Source organism: Patagioenas fasciata, chromosome 23 (genome assembly GCF_037038585.1).
Source record: "Patagioenas fasciata isolate bPatFas1 chromosome 23, bPatFas1.hap1, whole genome shotgun sequence".
NCBI classification, from domain to species: Eukaryota; Metazoa; Chordata; class Aves; order Columbiformes; family Columbidae; genus Patagioenas; species Patagioenas fasciata.
This window is the reverse complement of record NC_092542.1, coordinates 1895925-1916142: the sequence shown is the minus strand read 5'-3', so window position 1 is coordinate 1916142 and position 20218 is coordinate 1895925. Positions and strand designations below refer to the sequence as shown.

The 20218-nt window shown below is 48.1% G+C and overlaps 2 protein-coding genes across 4 annotated transcripts; both read right to left on the bottom strand.

Annotated features, from left to right (window-relative positions):
- Positions 1-5896: 5896 nt before the first annotated feature.
- AURKAIP1 (aurora kinase A interacting protein 1) lies at positions 5897-8150 on the bottom strand. Of its 3 annotated transcripts, none has more exons than XM_065855163.2 (4): positions 8131-8150; positions 7555-7643; positions 6599-7047; positions 5897-6058 (listed from the first exon to the last, which is right to left on the bottom strand). In XM_065855163.2, the coding sequence occupies exons 2-4, from the start codon at positions 7604-7606 to the stop codon at positions 5951-5953; spliced, it is 609 nt and encodes a 202-aa protein (XP_065711235.1). In that variant the 5' UTR covers positions 7607-7643; positions 8131-8150; the 3' UTR covers positions 5897-5950. The 3 variants fall into 3 exon arrangements, with proteins under 3 accessions (XP_065711235.1, XP_065711234.1, XP_065711236.1); XM_065855162.2 differs by lacking the exon at positions 8131-8150 and adding an exon at positions 8097-8122 and having other exon boundaries at positions 7555-7645; XM_065855164.2 differs by lacking the exon at positions 8131-8150 and adding an exon at positions 8085-8118.
- An 865-nt stretch (positions 8151-9015) lies between these two features.
- Positions 9016-18003, bottom strand: LOC136111198 (C-signal-like). Its single transcript, XM_065855183.2, has 6 exons — positions 17771-18003; positions 11695-11746; positions 11287-11474; positions 10918-11073; positions 9963-10073; positions 9016-9760 (listed from the first exon to the last, which is right to left on the bottom strand). Exons 1-6 carry the CDS (start codon positions 17909-17911, stop codon positions 9647-9649), a joined length of 762 nt encoding a protein of 253 aa, XP_065711255.1. The 5' UTR covers positions 17912-18003; the 3' UTR covers positions 9016-9646.
- Positions 18004-20218: the final 2215 nt, after the last annotated feature.

Here is a 20218-nt window from a genome sequence, read left to right as displayed (position 1 = left end):
ATTCAATATCAAGTAGTTTGCCATGATTGTTTCAATTAAAGTGTCTTAAAAATAGACCACATATAAACACATTACGTTTTCCTCTGCTCCCTCACCCATGTTTGCAAGGTCCTGTTTATTTCTAACTTTACAATGGCCTTTTTCATCCCTCACATCCCAGAATTTCCAGTATTCTGATTCTCTAGACCAAAGAAGAGTTGTTACTACCTGCAGCTTCTTTTCAGGAGATTACGCTGAAATTATACCTTTAAAATTGTATTCTGTTTAAAATACTAAGTATTTATCTCCTGCTCTATTCTGATAGCGTCTTTAACACAGAGAATTTAAACACAAAATAAATAAAAAATGCAGGTAAGAGCTCAAAATCACAACATGAAGCACGAAGTTCCTGAGAGGATGGAAAAACATGCAAATCTGAATTGGAGTTTCCATCAATCATCACTTCAGGAGCTGCCTCTCTGCACGTATATGCAAGTGTTAATGGTCGCTGGCTGCTGCCGTGAGCCCTAGAGGAACGTGTGCTGCTGGGACGTTTTTTCAGGGCTCCTGACAAGCTGCCACTTGCACCAAGTGTCCCCAAAACTTCCTAATTTATACAGACGAATGATCCCTGAAAATCACCTCTGAATACCGAGGAGGCATCCAGCCCGTGACAGGGACTGAGTCACTCCCGCGGGAGCCACGGTTCTGTAACATCTTCACTCTTCCAAACCCACGCTCAGGCCCCTCGAGCAGCCCGCAAGGGAACAGACACCTTGTACTGCTCCAATTTGGCAGCTGGTACACGGCACCGGGATTCACGAGGAAATGATTGAGGGATCGAATCACCCCTTTGAACGTCTACTCAGCCAGTGTGTTTGCCTTAAAAAATGCGAGAGAAAGCAGCAGCTCAGAACTGTGACATTCCACCTGGCTTTACTCACCCGCTTTCTGGATTCCAGAAAAAAAAGAGACACCAGACAGGCCAACCTGGGTCGCATTTCTCCCTATTTCTCTTTGTCTTTCTCACAAGGAACCTGCTAAGCTTCCACGCCAGAAAACTATTAAAAGCAGCAATCACCCAGGAACAGCACTGACGGGGTGCAGAGGACTAAAAGGAGCCTTTCCCAGAGCAGTTCTCCAGGCAGCACTAAGGTTTCTCCAACATGGGCAAAGCTTAAGCCACAAGCACACAGCGCTGTTTATTTCTGTGAAGAACCTACAATTCTGGGAGTACTCAGGGAGCAGACACATTTAGCTGAGAGATGCCATTCTGCATCCCCTTTCTGACCGTCAGCATGTGCCTCAAACCACAGCTTTGGGTCTCTCTGTCCATGGGAACAGTGCTTGGGTACCATGAGTTTTTGAAGGGCAACTCCACTCCTCACACTAATTGCACCCCGTCCGTTGCACCCGCCTAAAATAATTAAGCAGTGGGATTCCAGGCACAGCATCTTGAGATCAGAAATGACTGGGAAAGAGTGGGAAAATGAACAGGTTGGCTCTGCAGAGGGTGCTCCAAGCGTGCCTCCCCGAGAGTTTTGTTATTTACCTCAGGCTTGCAGGCCATTTCATTAAAAATAAAGCTATTTTGGCTGAAAGGAGGTTGCTTTCCAGAATGCTGTACAATCCCACTGCCAAATTTAGACACACAAACGGGGAACCTGGCCAAATTTTGAGGGTAGTCTATGCAAACTGTGTGTTTGCTTTAGAACAGTCCAAGAGGACTCCAGCAACCATAACTTGAGCTAAAGAAAACAGGGTGCTGCTTGCTTTGCCTCCTTTAGAAATCCCTCAGAATTTGTGCAGAACAGCACAAGCCTGTAGAGACACACAACCTGTCAACCCCCTCAAGCCTGGGGATGCTCAGGTAACAAACCATCTCAAAAAGGGGAAAAAAGACCCCAAACCCAACAGAAAACAGTAAAGCTTGTTTAGAGTTCCCAGTCCGAGGTGGGGAGCAGCCCCATGACACCAAGCGCAGTAACACGCATTCCTCCATCATTCCATGTAGAAACGTCCAAATTGCTTTAGCTTGGCAACCCTCCTCCAGAACCAGCTGTCCCTATACTGAAAGCTACACACGTGTATTTCTATTTGCTCTGCTTTCCTCTCCCCAGCTCTATTTCATAATTAGAAATCACTCAAGAAGGTGTTGCACCCAAGGCACAGATATCAAGATTGTTATCTTCCGCTCAGTTTCTTTTCACAGTCGCAGGTTTTTGCATCAATTACTTGTGAGAAAAAGCTTTTCCTGTCTTTCCGAGGGCTACAACCCTCTTCCCTTCCCCAGGGGACGGATGATGTTAGCAGAAAGTAGGACACATTCAGCTGTCCTACCTTCCGCTGGGCCTACAGCAGAAGTTCTCCCAGATGGCAGGATGCCAATAATAATACGGGCCACACTCCCACATCACAAAGAGCGTAAAATGAGACACTGAGGGTTCTCTGGAGGATGCCCAGCCAGACCTAGAGAAAGTGACAGAAAATATACACAGCAGCATCTTCTGGTCTGTAACTGGAACAAGATGGATGGTCAGAGAAGCCAAATCAAGGCTGGCAAAGCCTGGGTGATCGGTCACAGATTCTGCCTTCAGGATGTACCTGCTGATTCTGCTTCTGGACAGACTCCCGCTGGCTCTTCCACCACGAACTCGGTGCTGACAGCAGCGAAAACCTTTTGTCCATAGAGGAAACGGCTCTGACTCAAAAGCACCAGGGACCGGAGCTGGTGAGTAACGCGGTGCTGTTCACACATAGTCACACTGCTGACCAGAACTGCTGGAGACTCTTCTACTGTTTCTTTTTATTCCTTTGGCACCTTCTTCTATGAGTGCTTATTCTTCAAGTTTAACCAGTTCCTCACAGGCTTGTGATAAAGTTCAGCCACAAAATGTTAATTCCCTTAAAATAAACCTGACAAACTCCAAGATGTTAGTTTTTTACCTCCTGTGTTGATTCCTTGCTCAGGACTCCACACCCTTGTCTTAACACCCATCACTTTGCGAGTGGTGTTGGGGCTCTGAGGTGCTTGAAGCTGCTGGGAGGCTCCGGGAGCATCTTCTCCAGACCTGGACATACCAAAGGCAATGAAACTCCCTCCCTCATCAGCACCACATCTTGTTTACGGAACAAGTGAAAAAACTCTTTTTTGACCAATATTTCTCATTATTTTTCTACTTGAAACAAAGTTTTAGCCACATTTCCTAAGGAGACAAGGCACAAGCAGTTATATGATCCCACTGTCCATTCAACCTCCTCCTTCTTCCTGTTATTTTGAAACACAACAGCCAATTTCACCTACATTTGAGAGTAAGGGACAAGTCTCATAGCTTTATAGTTCTTACAAGTTCTGTAACATTAACAAAAAAATCTATTAGTGCCCATGCAGTGAGCAAGACTAAAATATTCAGTCTTATTTCAGGGCATTGACACAGGAGTGATATATAAGATGTATAAGTCTTAAGCTCTCTGACTCACAGAGCTCCTTGTTTCAGTTTTCTTCCTCCATCTTATAGGGGAAGGCAAGCATGGAAACCTCCACAGGAAAGCAGCACACTGTTTGCTTAAAGCTGCCTCAGATGGCTACAAGAGCTACAGTTACTGATTTTTATTATTAAAAAAATCAAAGCAAAACCCACTCTTCAAAACCATTTCAGTTCTGCAAATGCAACGCTCCAGGTTAAGCAGAGCGCTGTTATTTTTGGAGAGTAACCGACTGGGCTCAGCCCAAGTGAACCCAAACCAGGATGTTTTCACAGTCAGGACAGAAATGCCAACAGCAGAACAGCATGAATGGTCAAAAGAAAAGATGTAATTTTAGTTATCCACAGGTGCTGTTTGCAAGAGCAGTAAGATCACTTCAGCTGATTTTCAGCGAGTGCAAACAAACATGGTTTGTTAACTTTGGAATACAGGGCCGAAGGTCCACACCCACTGAAGGAGAGCTGGCTCCAGAGTTTGAGAAGGACCGAGTCAGAGCTACTGAAGCCAATGTACATACACCAACCTACCCCAGGTAACATTTGGACTGTTTTTAATACAAAAGTGTCCTATTTAATATTGGTATTAGCTCACCAGAGTAAAGTCACACAGTGTTTCTGCTCAGGAATTATCGGGCAATGGTAGTCGGGTAACAGAAGGAACAAGGTCCTATTAACCCCCTGAAAGGTGTTTTGTACCAGATGCTTGTAAACGCTCCCTGCCCTGGCCTAACAAACTTCTCCTACTTGAGTTTATTGATGGAAGAAAGAACAGTTCCCATAATACAGACATAAAACAACCTGAGTTTCCAGGTATGCAGAGAAATCTTTCTGCAGCAAAGAAGGCATCACCCCTGCCCTCTCTCTCTGATGTTAAAAAAGAATATAATAAAAAGTACGCAAATTCATCTAGCAACCTCCTACTGACTGTCAACCATTTCCTCTCAGAACGGCAGAATAATGAGATGGAGAAGTCTCCAAGTCTTATATGTTCTGAGAGCCATAAAAAAGTCAAACCTTTCCTGCTTGCAGACTTCATTTTTTTGGTTCCACAGCTACATATGCACCTGCACACATACATTTATCAAGTATATGAGTACACTGGTATTTTGGAGAGGAACAGCAACCCATAATAAGGTTTTGTGAACAGTGTATTACGTACTCGTGCTCCCCCTACAGAACAGGTGCAGCTTTCTTCTGTCTGATCCTCTCTGTTTAGCAAAGCGAGTTTAAAATCTCATCCTGTGGTCGAGAGCTCAAGCAAGTTGCTACAACCCTGTATCTATTATCTGATTAGTCCCAGGGAAGACAGAGAGTCTCTGCAGTATCTGCCACAAAGAAGATGCAAATCCTGAGACAAGCTCTGAGGTTCTTCAGCAAAAAGGACTACAGCATTTATATGACTAAGACCAGCAGGAACCACCATGAATGGATTCCAGACACTTTTGCAAATTAGTTCTAGACTTCTATACACGGTTGTGTAATTATGTCTAATAAATGTAAAAGCAATGACTACTCTTGGCAGACTTACACTCTGGACTAGCACTTATAGAGCCTAGCATGTAATAATCTACTTCGTGGAGACTTGCAATTGTCCACACAAGTACCTAATATAACACCATCATTGCCATGGTACGAGGGTTCACTTGTACTGGAACGTCCCAAGGTACTGAAGGATTATGCCCTATAATTCCCACCACCTCCATAATTCTCTGTTCTAGTTACTATCCCAAAATAAATGGAAAAAAAAGCATGGACCTGATATTGAAGGTGTTAATCCTCTCAGCCTTTCACCTCTGCATCTTCATGCAGGGAACTTGTATTGATAATTTAGAAACACCTACATGCACTCTGCATATTTAACAAACCTGTGAGCCAGAATCAACACTCAAATCTTCTGCTTGGTGAGTTTCTAAGGCTCATGCCAGACATCCTCCCCTTCGCTGAAATCCTGGCAAGAGGCTGAATGAAAGAGTCCTGCTGGTCTTGGTTAAAAGCAACTGCAGCCTATTTAAAACATGAAAGATCTTTGTAACTTTTTTTAATCAAAGTTGCCTACTGTTAACACACAGTCTGGAAAAGAGACCTATAAAATGCGTCAACCATACATTCCTACACGACTTCACCACAGTTCTCAGAATGCCAACCATTCACTAGCAAGATTAACGGATGTTTAAATGCAGGTGTGTGTCCTTTCCTTAAAATACTGACAAAAAGATCCAGCTCACTTTAACACGAATGGCCAAGGAGTTTCAGAGGCTTTGAATTTAGTGCCATCTACTGACACAACGAGCAGAGCCGCACTCACAGAACCTACAAAAGGGAAAGAAAAGCATCTTGCTCTCAGGTCTGCCCTTGGAAAACTGTTCACCAAGATTCAAAGTTTCCTCCTACTAATTCCATCACACTCAGAAAAAGGTTAAAAGCAAGCCACATACTTAAATATTTTTTAATTACAACTACAGGTTAGAACTTTATTACAAGTGTTTTTATCGCTTTGAACTTTTCAGAAATATCTTGGGTGTTTGCCATCCCGCAGGAGGATTTTTCAAACCAGCTCTTTTCCAGATGCGCTCCAAATCTTTCTCAAATTTTATCTAAAACAGAAAAAAAAAAAAAAGAAAAAATAAAAAGAAAAAATAATAACATAGCTCAGAAGCAACACTCAAGTATTCAGACATGGTCTATGTGTCCCAACAAGCATCCAGGTATAAGATATATAGACATAGATATAAAAAACAATAGGAAGCACCTGAGGATGCTGACAAGACAGGAAAGAAATTAATTTCCCTGATATAACTCAGATATATGAATTAATCTTTCACGCAAACACTAACATTCTTCTCCATCACCCATATAAGTTACTGTCATGCAAGAAAAATTATGCCCAGTAACTACCACACATATATGTTTACAACCACAGAAATATCCTAAATTACTTCTCAAAACATACAGGTCAAACACAAAACAGAACAAGCTACTGCACCAGTAAATACTGAACTCCTTAAGGGTCCCTGAGCTGCTGCAAGTTTTCCCCAAATCAATTCCACCTGAAAACATCACCCAACACCAGCACAGAAACCAGTTTGAGAAGGGGGCGCATTTATGTCATAAAGTTCTCTCTGCCCTGAACTCACCTGACGTTTCTTCTTGCGACCTTCCTTTATCCTCCTACGCACAAACTTCCTTCGCTTGAGCAGCTTCTTGTACTTGTGCCGATTCATTTTCCTCCTGCGAATCTTCAAAACGTTCTTACATTGAACTTTGTTGCTAAGTGTCCCCTCTCCTTCCTCCACGCCAGCTCCCTCGTCAGATGGGGGACAGTCATATCGCTGGACAGGTTCATAACCTCCTTCTTCCTGAGCATTTGGGATTTCTGCTTTGGGCAGGGAGTACCGCACGGTCAGCCAGCTTTCCAAGGGGCTGATGGAAAGTTTTCTGGGGATCAGCATCTCCTCCAGTTCAGGGTCCAGCGCATATCGCCGCTGAGGTTGGGCTCCGCTCTTGTTAGACGGCTGCGTGCTGTAGTGCGCAGATGTGGAATGACAGCAAGGAAAGGAAGACGCTGCCCTTGGCAACAAATGGCCTTGGAGAGGAAAAGAACTTCACTTCAGAGGCAGAAATTTCAAAGAGTCTCTTAAGAAAAGCTCTGCCCAGCTCTCAAAGCACCAGGCAACCGTGGCCAGAATCATCTAATAAAAGAAGCTGTTTACAAGAATTGTATTCCCATCGCAAAAGCAAATATTTTTAAATTTGAATTTAATTACATTGTTGTAAAACCATCTGCTAAGATTACCTTATACAACACTCTACTGTGTAAACCGTGTGAGTAAAATCTGGAATAGCTAGGAACTGTTCATTACATAAAGCCTTCCTGCTGCTAAGGAATCTCCTCACAAGCTTAAAAGAGGTCAAAACTCAGCTACAAGATAGTGACCAAATAGATTAGAGACATAATAACATTTGACAACCACTGAACCAACAACAGCCTCACCACTCTTGCACTAGATACTGGAAAATAAATTTATGGAAGCCTAATTACCCCAGGAAAAACTAAAATAAAATAAAACCGGGATATACAACATCTGTTTACCTGCAACTCGTGAAGCCCTCAGTAACTGGGAAGTCAGCTGCGATATTAACATATTGATTCCCCTTGTTCACCGTCAGCACCAGTAATGACTGTTATAAGAAGAACATTTATTCAATGAGGCAAACATGTTGTTTAAAAAAAATCTTCCAAATTTAACTCCAAATCCCCCAGAGCTGGGCTGGGACACACTAAGCACCCTCCTCGTTTTACCAGCGCGCTGCGGGACTTCACTGCAGGGGCCCGGCCCAAAGCGCTGCTAAGGTTGCTGTGAAGCTGATTAATAAACCTTCTGCTGTTCCAAGTCTAAAACTAAGGTGAATTCCGCCCGAGCCCCACCGGCACACTCCTGCACAGCTCAGTTGCTTCCACAGCAACCAATCCTGAGGAACAGCGGCCTAGCGAGGGGCCGCTACCGAGGCGGGGCGGGCCGCACCGCAGCCCGGCGCTCTACGAGCAGCTCCCTCCCACAGCCCGGCCGCTCCACCGCCCCTCTCCCGAGGCAGAGCCCCGCGGGAGCTCCGCGCCCCGACCTTTACTTCCCTTCCTTCCCTCAGCCCCGCAGCCGCCATCGCTCACCATCCCCTCCCGCCTCCGCCCCGCCACTTCCGCTTCCGGCGGCCGCCGGGCAGCGCGCACATGGCAGCGCCCCCCAGCGGCGCCCGCCGGCTCTGTGAAGGCGCAGCTCCGGGCAACCTGGGCCAGTGTCTCACCAGCCCCCGTATAAAACATTTCCTCCCGACGTCCGAATGTCCCCTCTTTTAGTTTAAAAGCACCACCCCTTGTCCTGTCGCAACAGCCCCTGATGTTCAGGTCACACTAAACAGTTCAAACGGAGCTGTCCCCTTACTGGCCACACTGATGGCAGCTCAACATCTTGCAGCTGCGGGAAATCGCTGCGTCTCGTTCACCTGCTCAGTCACATCAGGGACGCCCTTAAAACCAGGCCTGAGCGCAGAAGCGTGGCTTGTTGAGCAGTTTATATCCCTGGCGATGTGGGGAATCACAGAAAGCAGACACCTCTCCCTCACACACCCTGAGCAGAGGGCAGGTCCCGTGGTGGCTGCTGTCCAGGAACAGCCACACCTGTGTCTGTCTGTTCCACCTACCTGGCTGTTTGTCTCGTCTCCCTGGGTACAGGAACCCACCGCCTTGGCACTGCATGAAAGTGCCTACTCAGCTGCCATGAGGGAGCGGTGGTGAAACCAATCCCACACTTCAAAGAGCTATTGTGGTTTTTTGCTTTTATCCCTACCTCAGCCAGAACACTGAGATCTCTTTCACCAGCTGCTTTTGGTATTTCAGGCCAGGGCAAGGGGCTGCCCCAGTTTTGGGTACACCCCACCATGTTCAACCCAGCCAGCTGTGGTTAAGAGGGTTTTTCCTGCAAAGCACAATTCTCTGGTCAGGGAAGAGAAACCTACAAACATGGAAATTAACTGAAGTAGTTTAGTAAACAGACTATTTGTTTAAACAAGATTTTATTGAAGACACTTAGAGGTTTATTTACAAAACAACATGCTCACCCCGCTATTTGGATGTTAGTCACCCACTGGCAACAAGGCCGGTGCCCGGTGTGTGCTGCCAGCCTGGGGACACGCCACGGTTACCGGGGCCTTTCTTACAAAAGTACCTAATCCACCTCGTTTAGACCTGGGCAGTTTCAGCCTCGGCTCAGTCAGGGCTGAAGGAAACCAAAGGACCTTTTCCATGAACGTGTCTCCAGCAGGATGACCACACTGGACATGGACCTTACTCTGAGGCAGAAGGAAATGACCTGACCCCCCACTTTGGCTTTGGAAGTGAGGAGGAGCTATTCCCTGGATTTAACTTGCACTTTTTAATCTATTTTAGACGGGTCCAGGAGACACCCATCACTACAAGCACAGCAGTATTTGCAGGAAGCATTGGAACAGAGCAGTAATGATACCAAATAAAAGAGTCAGCCACCTCGCTTTCCAAATACCCCTGGATGGAGGCTGGCTATCAGACTGGCTATTGCAACTAGTGTAGAATAAAACCCTGGAGACACAGACATTAGTGGTACAAGTTAAATAGTGACGGACACGTTGTCTCTGTAGCAAACTCTGCGCTTCTACCATGGCAGAGTCTCCCCTTGCCAGTCCAAGAAGGAACCATTTTCTTTTTCACCAAGACGGTCCAGAACGGAGAGAATACCCGGAATAGCCTCTTGCACCTGCATGGGAGCCTGGGGCAAAGCAAGCTTAGATTATTAGTGGGAACGCCCTACAGAAGAAATAAAGTACATTTAAGGAGCAATTAGGATCAGGTGGGATGCATTTTCGTGCCTCTGCAGCACGTGGAAGCGTGTTCTGTGCAGCGGGTTCTTGCTCAAGGGTTGGGACAACAAGGGAGACATAATTCTGTGTTTTCAGAGAGATGTCGCTCACCATGTTTCCGCCCATGTCTGTCTGAAGCCACCCTGGATGCAAAGAAATACAGAGAATTCCATCCGATTTCAAGTCTGCAGCAAGACACCGGGTGATCATGTTCAGCGCGGTCTGCAAGAGCGGAAACCATCTGTTAGTGTGCTGGGTCTACAAACTTTGAGCAAGGCATTAAGCTGATCGGCACCTCCTTTCCACCGTGCTGTCTCCTGACACGTGAAGGGGCAGCAAAAGCATCACAGTAACTCATCCAAACTTAAGGGGGCTTCATCCTCAGAGATATCTGTTCAGAGAAGCATTGCGAAAGCTCTATTGTCGTAAGCTCGCTGCCCAAAGATGAAACTAAGTTATGATGGAAGGTAAAGTAGCATTTGAAACTCCCAAGAAAAGGTGGGGGGAAGGATATTGACATAAAGACTCTGTTTTTCTGCGATGATCACTACACAAACGTCTAGTTTTTTACTTCTGAACAGGGAAAACAAGCACATTAACAGCTTATGAGTAGGCGGTGTAGGAGAAACTGTATCTCTAATCTTGACTATTTGTACAAACTCATTCTCTGGATGTAACGAAACTAAAACCACCTCTCACTAACTGGCATTGCCACGTAGAGGTCAGCACACCTCTGATTGTGTTCCATGCCTGCTGTCTTGCTCAGACTGGAGCAGAACACAGCTAATAGCACACAAACTGGGTGGCATCAGGTCTTGCCTTGATGCCAAATCCCTCCAAAACGGATCTATATCAAAGAAGCAATGGAGCATTTGTTCTTAAGATGCTCCAGATGTACAGTTTTCACAGGTCCCATTTCCACCCACGTGAAGAACAACAACGGTTCCTGTGTCGGTGCGGCCCAGGAGGTGCTGCACACCTCAGAGCATCATCTTCAGCTCACATCGGTCTCTAAGTCCCCGTTCTGCCCTCACCCAGCGAGCACAGCCCGGGGAAGCCTACAAACCTTGGCTATCCGGTAGGGATAGACCTTGAGGAACATCTCGTTTGCCTGGACGAGCTGCATGGAGGCAGCAAGAGAGGACATGTTGATGATGGCAGCTCTGTGGCAGCCCATTCCTGTGCCCAGCTGGGCCGCCTTCCTCAGGAGGGGTAGAAACGCCTGCGAAAACAAAGGTTAGTTTTAATTTGGCCAGCTGGCTGTTGGCCCGTTCAAGCAAGCCAGACTCTCAGGTTCTGTGCTATGAAGAGCTTTGATACCAGACCTGTATCTGTGTGGTTCCAAGGTGACAAGCGCTTGGGTTCCATGCCCAGCTCACTGGTGGAAAAGTCTCCTATAGTCCCATAGGTTAAGCGCATTCCTCCCAGTTCTTACCTTGGTGACCATCAGCTGGGCAACTGTGTTGGTTTCATAAATGGTGAGCATCGTCTCCGCCGTGACTTCTTCCAAGGACGCCAGGACGTTGATGCCAGCGTTGTTGATCAGGCAGTTCAGACCTTTGTCTCCCACAATTTCCTCCACTTCCTTGACCACTTTCTTGATGCTGTTTTCACAGACCACATCTGCACGGAGGAGCCAAGAACAGCCACAGTGAACGGTGTGGTTCAAATGCCATCTGTCCCTACACAACACGTGCTGAGTGGGGACACTGGGGCAGCACACAGAGATGACAACACACTAAAGTCTTTACACAGATTATGTTCTCCCAGTGTTATTTTAAGATGAGAGTGATCGTTTTCTTACCTTGGTCAAACATAACTTCTGTGTAAGCCCTTTACTCACCCAGTTGGAGGAGCTTGATGTTGCTGTATTCCTTGCTAAGCTGCTGGAGCTCCTAGGAAGAAGAAATCATTTATGTTATGTATATCTATACATATCTCCATGGCTATTACATCTGCACCTCCAGAACTGTTAACTTCCTCTCCATAGAAGAATAACTTGGAGAAAATGTGTACTCTATTGGTGGTGGTGCTGGACAAAGTGTGTCTGAATTGGGTTGGAAGTCCCAGCTGGAATACCTCACTTTCTGTGCCGTGAAGCCAAGCGGGAATTGTGGCCAGACCTAACATATGGGTTACAGACTCCCAGCCATCTTGAGGAGACTGAGCGACCCTGGACAAACATTCCAGCTCCAGCAAACCCATTTCTTCAGGAGCCCTTTGGGAACAGGGGTCAGGAGGGCTGATTCTGAAAGAGTATTTCTTTGCCACTTGGAGACGCTTCGGAACTCCGTGTCCTCTGTCCAGCTATAGTGCATTACATCTTTTATCTTGGTTCATACTCTGCAGGATTCTCTCCAGGCTTGTTTAGAAAGTTTGTTATCCCACTGAGGACAATCTACAACCACAATTAAGGCTGCTAAGGGGAGCGGGAAGGAAGAGGAACGAGTGAGAAGCACGAAAATAGAAGACATTCCTTCCTTTGGATAGGGATTAATGGGAGGGTTTCGAACAGATTAAAGGCCCAGAACACACTATCTGGTTTATTGACGGTCAGACATGAAATAGTTCTGCCATGTCAAGGTCTGCAATAATTACATGGCTTTGGACTGTGCACTGGACTCGAGTTTGACAGCATCATTTCCTTGATAATAACTCCAGAAGTGCTCTCGCTTCTTGAGGTTTGTTCATTTATTTATAGTCAGATTGCTTTATTCTCTGACAGAAACAAGCTACTAAATTGGGCTGAAAGGCAGCTGCGAGGCTCCTGAAGTAAGTAATACATCCAATTAAGAACTCCGAACACTGTAGCATTAAGCATTCTCCAGAACATACACAGCATGAAATCACAATTGCTGAATGCAAATCAGGTTTAAAGTTAAATGGTTTTTCCATTTAGTTAATTAGTTAACAAGTGACCCCTCCTTCAGTGATTTACGTTCCTCACAAGCAGCTCCTGGGCATAAAGCTAACTTAGCTTTGGTCTTCAAGAATGTTACTCCACCTGATATCAACATAAGCTGAAAAATCCAGTTAGGATACCCAAAACTTGCAGAAAAGCCTATTCTTTTCCCCACCGTGACTAGAAGGAACATGCGGAGAGGAGAACCGAGACAGATTCATGGCAGCACAATCAGGCACAGCCATTTCAACCCACCAGCCACATCTGCTGCTTCTCCTCTTCCCCCATCCCAGGTGATTTTGATCCAAGAGATCATAAGCCTCCCATGTACAGAGAACTCTGAAAATATCACTGCAGTGCATGTATATACTGGTTATTGACTCCCCATCTCAGGGATAAACTCACTGTGGTCATCTCTCCAATTCTTGAATGCCTCGCTCTCCCCTCCATTAAAAACAAGACAAAACCGCACCAAAACCAAAGCAAAGCCCACCACAAACAAAAAGCCCAACACCGAAGTTGTCTTCAAGCATTTTTGTTGTTGGTTGGTTGGTTTTGCAGCAGAGTTGTGCTCACTTTTTAATGCCAACACAGTAGTGCAGGAACACTGCACCCAGGGACACCGCACTCAGGACTAATAGGTGAAAAACAGGTTAAATCCCTGGGAAGGGAGGACCCCAGCACAGCCTAAAAGAGCTGGTACAGCCCATAATGCCAACGCAGATCTATGAACAAAGGAGCTCACTGGTGCTGCTGTTCGGAGCGCAGCTTATGTTTTAGTGTCAGTTTACGCACTTTCATTTAAAGACAATAGGTACAGCCAACATATCCCAGACTAAACCACCTTTAGTTAAGCCATTTTGAGTCAGCGTACTGTGAGAGCCCATTTAAAAACAGACACGGCAAACAAAACCCACAGCACAACCCCTAACGGGGTGCTTGACACGGCAGCTCTGAACTGTTCTGCACCCGAATAGTTACCCATGAGAATCAACTCGAAGGGGTTCCGAGAAAAAATTAAACTCCGATTAGCATCTGTTGTTTCCTGCTTGCTGATTTTAATTACGATTAACAAGGAGTCAGCCTACTTCAATTTAAACAAGATCCTCCAGCACTCCAGGCTCCAGGTGCAGATTCGTCGGTACACAGGATATTTTTTGCTAGATTTCAACCAGTAACGTTGTGTTGTCTTCGTCATTTAGCAAGATTTACTTTACTTTCTTTATGAAAGCATTATTGGCTTAGGTTACAGCTCTTGGAAAGGACCTGGCCGCACTGGGCCAGTTGGAAGCAATCCAACCAAACTAAAGTAGTTTGTGAGCAGCTTTGTCAGGCAAAGGTACTCGGGTCTCCTTTCACATCATCCCGAGGGGACAAAGCCAGGGATGGATCGGATTTGCCTGTATCTATTCAGTGTCACGTTAAGCCCTGGAAGGTTTCCAGAGCCTGGCAGAGGAACCAAACGCTTTCTTGTTCACCTGGGAACATGGGCTGGGAGAGAACAAGAGGAACAAGAGATGCTCCTGTCCTGGGTCCCATTGGCAGCTCAGCCTAGCAGAGCCGAGCTCAGCATGGGAAGCACCATGAGCAGATTCACATCATGACCCTTTGGACCCCTTCAGCTTCCCCAGAATGCCATTTCTTCCTTCCACACCTCAGGAATTCAGAGGGGCTCTACCACACCATCATTAGGGCCAGGCTTAGACCTTGGGTTGGAGTTTTTTCCCTTTAATGGGGAAGAAAGAGCAAGAAAGAAAAGCAGGAAGGGAGGACAATTACAGATGGGTCCTCGAGCCCATCCAGGCTGCCCGATCATAACCGTGCTGTGGTTTGGTCCATCTGGAGCACAAAGGTGGGACGGCAGGATTATTGTGCGAGAGATCCGTAGCTGCTTCCACTCTCAGTGCCGGAGCAGCCCAAGCAAAGGCAGATCAGGACCCGAATGTGGCTCAGGAGTCTCATGCGGTACTTTTCCAGGAGGGGCAGCGGTTATCTCGATGGCCCACGGGCCCTGCTGCACGTTATCGTGCGATCTAAAAGCCCATTTGTTAGGCAAATGTTCTGGGGAGGCCACCTAGGAGCTGCTCGGCACAAGAACCCAAATCATTACAACTTGTGCCAGCGCAGACTCACATGCAAACGCCTGCAGCTGTTGGGCACCATCCCAGGGTTAGCGAGGGACGGGAGAGCTGCTGCTTGCTGTGGGGGGGAAAGCAAAGCCAGGCTTTGCTCCAGAACCTCTGCCTAAATTCAGGTCCTTTGGGGCTCTTGTCTGTTTGGAGAAATCCACCGTACGCAAGTCATCCGTGCAGCAGAGACTCTCTGGATAACTCCCAGCTACTGGGGAATTGCTGCTGACTGTTGTCCCCAAGACGAGCGCTGCGTTTGCCAGTAGCTAAGCATATTTAGCCACTTTTCCTCTAAAAAATGGAAGGTTATTTTTAAAAGGCTTTTCATTTAAGCTCTCCCTATCCTTTTCCCCCACCCTCACTGCATTCTGCACCATGGAAATGCTGCTCTACCAAACCAGCTGAGAGCAGAATTCAAGAGAACCGTCCAGAATTGCTGTTCTCCAGGTTCATCCTCGGACCGAGCAGAGGAAGCGGAGGACAGCGCACTCGTCTTAAGGAGGATTCTTCAGGTGGTCACTCACGCAAAGCAAAACGGGAGGAAACAAAATTAGATCGCTCGGATCACTGTCAAGGGGAAAAGCAAACGCTGAGAGTTCAGGCGTGTGGAGGAAGAACAAGTCGCTCGACTTTACAGCCCAGTCTGCATGGGCAACAAGCAGGTCCTGGGTGGGCAAAGCCCATTCCGTGTGCACCAAGACACGGCTGCGGCGCCAGGCTCTGAGGGCAGGAACTCGGGGCTTTCAAGATTTGACTGCAAGGTCAGTGAAGGCAAAAAGTTCTCTCTCAGGGGGAAAAACATCAAACAAAATAAAATCGTGGAAGCTTTGCCTTTCCTTACTATACCGCACTCCAGCAACATTGCCAAATTGGTCCAAACTTCGAGACAGTGAGTGGCAAACGCACCTCAGAATGTCAGAGAGCTTTGTGCCGACGCTCTGCATTGCAGACGGGGCAGATAATACTGGGGAGACTGCTGCAATGCCTTTTGTAAAGATTTCTCTTCCTTGTGGAGCTTCCAAACGCATCTGTTTGAGATCTGCTTTCAGCTGGCTGCAGAGGTTTCCATTGATGTCCTGCCAGCGCGCAGCACGTGGCCTGGAGGTCCTTACAAAGAACAAAAACCCACCCGCGTCCACCAAGGACAAACTTTGTCCCCCCCCCAAAAAAGGAGACACCACTCTTTGAAGGCTATTTCATCTACTTGTGCAGGTTTCCCAGCTTTTTTGCTCAGGATTTTTAAGCACTGGCATGCAAAAGCCTCTCAAATTGTGTTAAGATACATCCGTCTAATGTTTCCTAGGATGCTCTTCCTATTGAAGGAACCGTTCTTCTTCTCCATGTAACTGATCCAAGGCTATTATAATGAGAAATCACTGATGAACATGAGGGCTAATTGGTGAAAAAGCTCCCTCAGCACCGGCTAAAGCAGCTTTAGAACAAACAAGGCAGCGGGGAGATTTCTATCTCACACCAGGTCAGATGTCTCTGCTGTTTCCTGCACCGCACCATTGTGCAATCGCTAATAGGAAATACATCTGGGACAGACGCCAGGACGTGTAAGGGGAGTTAAAAGCGAACAGAAAGGTAGTGGATACCTGTTCAGGTGGGGCAGGAGGGGCTGGGGGGCTGAAAGGTGCTCTGTGCACCGCAGCTCAGTCCTGCTGGACTCATCCATTCCATTTAGAAACATTCTAAATGCGCTTTTGTATGCGCTTTTGTGCTAGAGAGATTATTTTGACAACAAGAAACAAAATTAAGACCTTTTCCTTTAGTTTTGTAAGTCTCGGCTGGAGAAGCGAGTGCTCAGACCGCAGATGTTTTCTGACCAGCTCTGAACCATCACCCTCGTCCCGTAGCCTCGGCACTGGCTTTTAGAGTCTTTTTGGTGTGACTACGTAGTAAACAAAGTTACTACAGTTTATTTATCAGTAGCACGGTGCGATCACAGTTTGCACTGAAAAGAGCAAAATCCACCAAGAGGGATCAGACACAGAAGCCGTTTCCCTCTGCACACACCAGGGAATTTGCCTTTCGCAAGGCAGCCCCGTGCTGTGCTTCAGACAGAGGAGGTGCAGAAATGGGGCTTTCGGTGTAATTTCCTACAGAAACCCATGGCAATACACAAGGGGTTGAGACAGTCACAGAGCTGGGATCTCGGATTCTTGCAGCCCCAGAGCTTTGCTAGGAAAGGAAAAGGGTGATACTTGCGTGTTCACTCCCGTCAGCATCTGCCCGACCCGGGAGAGTCGGGATCAGACCAGAGATGCACCAGGGGATGGTGGTGGCCACAGAGTGAGCAGATCAAGAGCCTTCATTGTCAGTTTGTCCCCCAAAGGTTCAAAGGTCCATGTGAAACAGCAGAAGGCCGGGACATGCACAACTCCAGCTGCAAATGCAGCAAGAAACTTGGGGACTGGAAGAAGCGGCTGGTGGGGGCTTGAGATGCTGCAGCTGCCTCTGCTCCTCCTGGGAACGCACAGAAGCGCCCGAATCGCAAAATCCCGAGCTCATTTCACCTTCAGCCCCAGAGACTTTCCCAGCACCGGCTCTATCCGATCCACCCGCCCCGGGTGGGCTCAGCCCCGGCTCCCATCCCACCCCGGACACTCACTGCTCTTTGGGCACGGAGATGCCCGACCTGTCCTGTACTCCCATAAGTGCCTTTTCCTTCCCCTTCCCGTTACCCCCCCAGGCCAGGACCTGCTCTCCGGGCTGCAGCTCCAGCCAAGCTGCTCTCCCAAGAGCTCTGGCAGCGCAGCCCGCCGGTACCGGCGCGTCCCGGCACACACGGAGCGGAGGATGCGCAGCTTTTCTGGAGGGTGCGCGGTTTCCCCGCAGGCTGCCAGCACCCCCGCCCGGGGAGCCCCGCCGCCGCGGCCCGTTACCTGCGCCTTCTCAGGGTACCGACAGGTCGCAAAGACGAAGTCCGGGGAGGCGCTGGCGGCCGCAAGTCCCCGCACCAGCCCCAGCCCAATGCCCCGGCTGCAGCCGGTGATGAGCACCGAGCGGCAGCGCGGCTGGGCCATGCTGGGCTCGGCTTAGTTAAGCTCAGCACAGCGTAACTCACTCCGCTCCCGGCGCGGCCCCACGCGGCTCTTGAACCTGCGCGGCGCGGAGCCGGTACCGCCGCCCCGATCCCGCCCCCGCCGCCCCGCCCGGCTCGGCTCAGCTGGGCTCGGCTCAGCTGGGCTGGGCTCAGCGCCTCCCCCGCTGCCTCTGGCCGCAGCCAAAGCGCCTCCCGGCCGCCCGCAGCCCCGAACCCCCCGGGCTCGGCTCCCGATCCCCGGCGGTTACAGCGGGAAAGGGCCCTCGAGGGGGCGGCTCGGGGCGGTTTGGGCTCCCGGGAGCGCCCCGAGAGCCGGGGGGGTCGGGCTGAGCTTTGCCCCCTGGTCCCCCCGCCCCACGGAAGGAAAGAGGGGGCTCAGGAAACTTTGCTTCGCGCGGGAGAGATAAATTCATTCTTCTCTCTCCCGCAAATATCGCAACCTGAGCCTGTCCCTGCACAGCTTCCTAAATGCCCTGTTTCAAAAAATCACATATCAGTACTATATTATTCTTTATTTTCTTTATTAAGAGATCAGAAAGCTTTTAAAACATTCACTTCACCCCGATGCGGGTCAAGAAGAGCCTCTCCCCTTGTATTCCGGAAACTAAGGCACAAAGATTTGGTAATTTGTTCGAATCCCGTGGAAAAGCCCGAAACATCTGCTGAGTCTGCCCCGTTCCCCTTTCGTTGGTTTCTGTGTTGCTGACTCCGAATAACGTGCAGGGTTTGCAGATCTGAAAACGCCCGTTACTGCTGGAAAGCTCCAAGGTTTGACATCCACACATCGCTCTCCAGGGTGGGATGGACATGACCAGGTACCTGCAGTCCCTGCTCATCAATCAGCCCCTTACACACGAGCAGCGTTGGCTGCGAGCAAAGCTGAGCAAAGCTGAGCAGCGACCCAGCTCCTCCAGTCGTGTTTTTGTCGTTACCTGTGCGGGAAAAGCAAAAAGAGACAGAACAGACGCCGAGCTCCTCTCCACCATCAGCGAGCACCAAGTCCCAGCTCCCACTAAGCCAAACTTCTCAAAGCTCCCAGGTTTTCCAAAACACCTCCTCTCCTTTCCAGCTCTTTCTGCTCCATTTGCTGTGGCTTTTTAACCAAATTCTATGAAGGAGAAGCCAGTTCCTCCAGGCCTCCTCCTGCCTAACTCTTGAAGTTGGGTCCAGATTTCAGCACGTAATTAACCACAGGCTAATAAGGCAAATTTTTAGGCTGTTTAGCTCAACCTGAGGCCGAATTGCTTTGCTTAGTAATTCCTCACCCACGTTTAAAGATAATAAGAACAAGGGTTGCCTGGCAACCCTTCGAGAGGAGTTACCTGGCAGGACAACGCACAAAATGCTCTTTTTGCTTTGTGTGAAGCAACACTCTTAGATTTAGAATTGCTGCTTGCAGTTCCTGTAGTTCAGCAGCTCCATTCGTTTGGCTCCTCTTTGCCTTTGGTCTGTTCTTGCACAGGCTCTGTGTCAAATCTCTGGCACTTTTTCCACCCAAGAACATATCAGAATATTTATAGTGTTTGTGGAACCATGAATCACTATTAGAGCGATAGTCTGTGTGCAAAACAAGGTTGAAAACACACTCCAACTAAATGCTTTTCAATCTGCAACCCGCAGCCTTCGAAGCAGCAGGATTCAGGTTGAGCCGAGTCTAGGAAGTCAAACGCAAAGAGAACAGGTGGGAACAGGCACCCCTGCTAAACCAGGTGCGTCCGCTCCCCGCCGAGGGATCGCCCCAAATTCCAACAGCTCCATCTTGCGCTGCTTCTCGTCCCCGAACCCCCTCCCTGTGCCGTTCCGCGCGGCGTTGGGTTTTCTGCTGGTGGAGACAGATTGTTCCCTTCTAGAACAGGACGTGTTTTCATCCTGTGATATAACGTCTTTTGTTTTGGAACCAAACCACTTTAATGTAAAAACGTACACACTTTCTCCCTTGTTTTTTTCCTCTCCAGATTTCAAGAAATGTACTAGAAAGCAGATGACTGTTTATTCAGCTCTGTACACAAGCACAGTAGCTTGTAGAACACAGATGCTGATTTTTTTAATGCCAAGTGATGATTGTATAGTAAAACCTGCATAATGTGGGTCTTACCTTTCCCCTGCCCGCAGGAAGGCCACGGCCATAGCCAGAACTGAGACTTAACCGCGGTAACTCCTCTCAAAGTCTCTCTGGAGGAGGCAAATCTTAAATCTGCTACAATTTGAAAGCATCTTCATTCAGCACCATGTTTTTCCTCACGAGTAGGCACAGTGGTATTGCTCATAATAAACTGTTATCAAGGAA

What these genes read in the sequence shown, in the direction of transcription:
- AURKAIP1 (XM_065855163.2), bottom strand. Translation starts at nt 7,606, where the DNA reads ATGTTAATATCGCAGCTGACTTCCCAGTTACTGAGGGCTTCACGAGTT. An exon ending in GAGGGCTTCACGAGTTGCAG is followed by an intron (nt 7,048 to 7,554) that starts GTAAACAGATGT and finishes TTCCTCTCCAAG; the next exon opens with GCCATTTGTTGCCAAGGGCA. An exon ending in GTCGCAAGAAGAAACGTCAG is followed by an intron (nt 6,059 to 6,598) that starts GTGAGTTCAGGG and finishes TTTCTGTTTTAG; the next exon opens with ATAAAATTTGAGAAAGATTT.
- LOC136111198 (XM_065855183.2), bottom strand. Translation starts at nt 17,911, where the DNA reads ATGGCCCAGCCGCGCTGCCGCTCGGTGCTCATCACCGGCTGCAGCCGG. An exon ending in GGTACCCTGAGAAGGCGCAG is followed by an intron (nt 11,747 to 17,770) that starts GTAACGGGCCGC and finishes TCTTCTTCCTAG; the next exon opens with GAGCTCCAGCAGCTTAGCAA. An exon ending in CATCAAGCTCCTCCAACTGG is followed by an intron (nt 11,475 to 11,694) that starts GTGAGTAAAGGG and finishes TCCTCCGTGCAG; the next exon opens with ATGTGGTCTGTGAAAACAGC.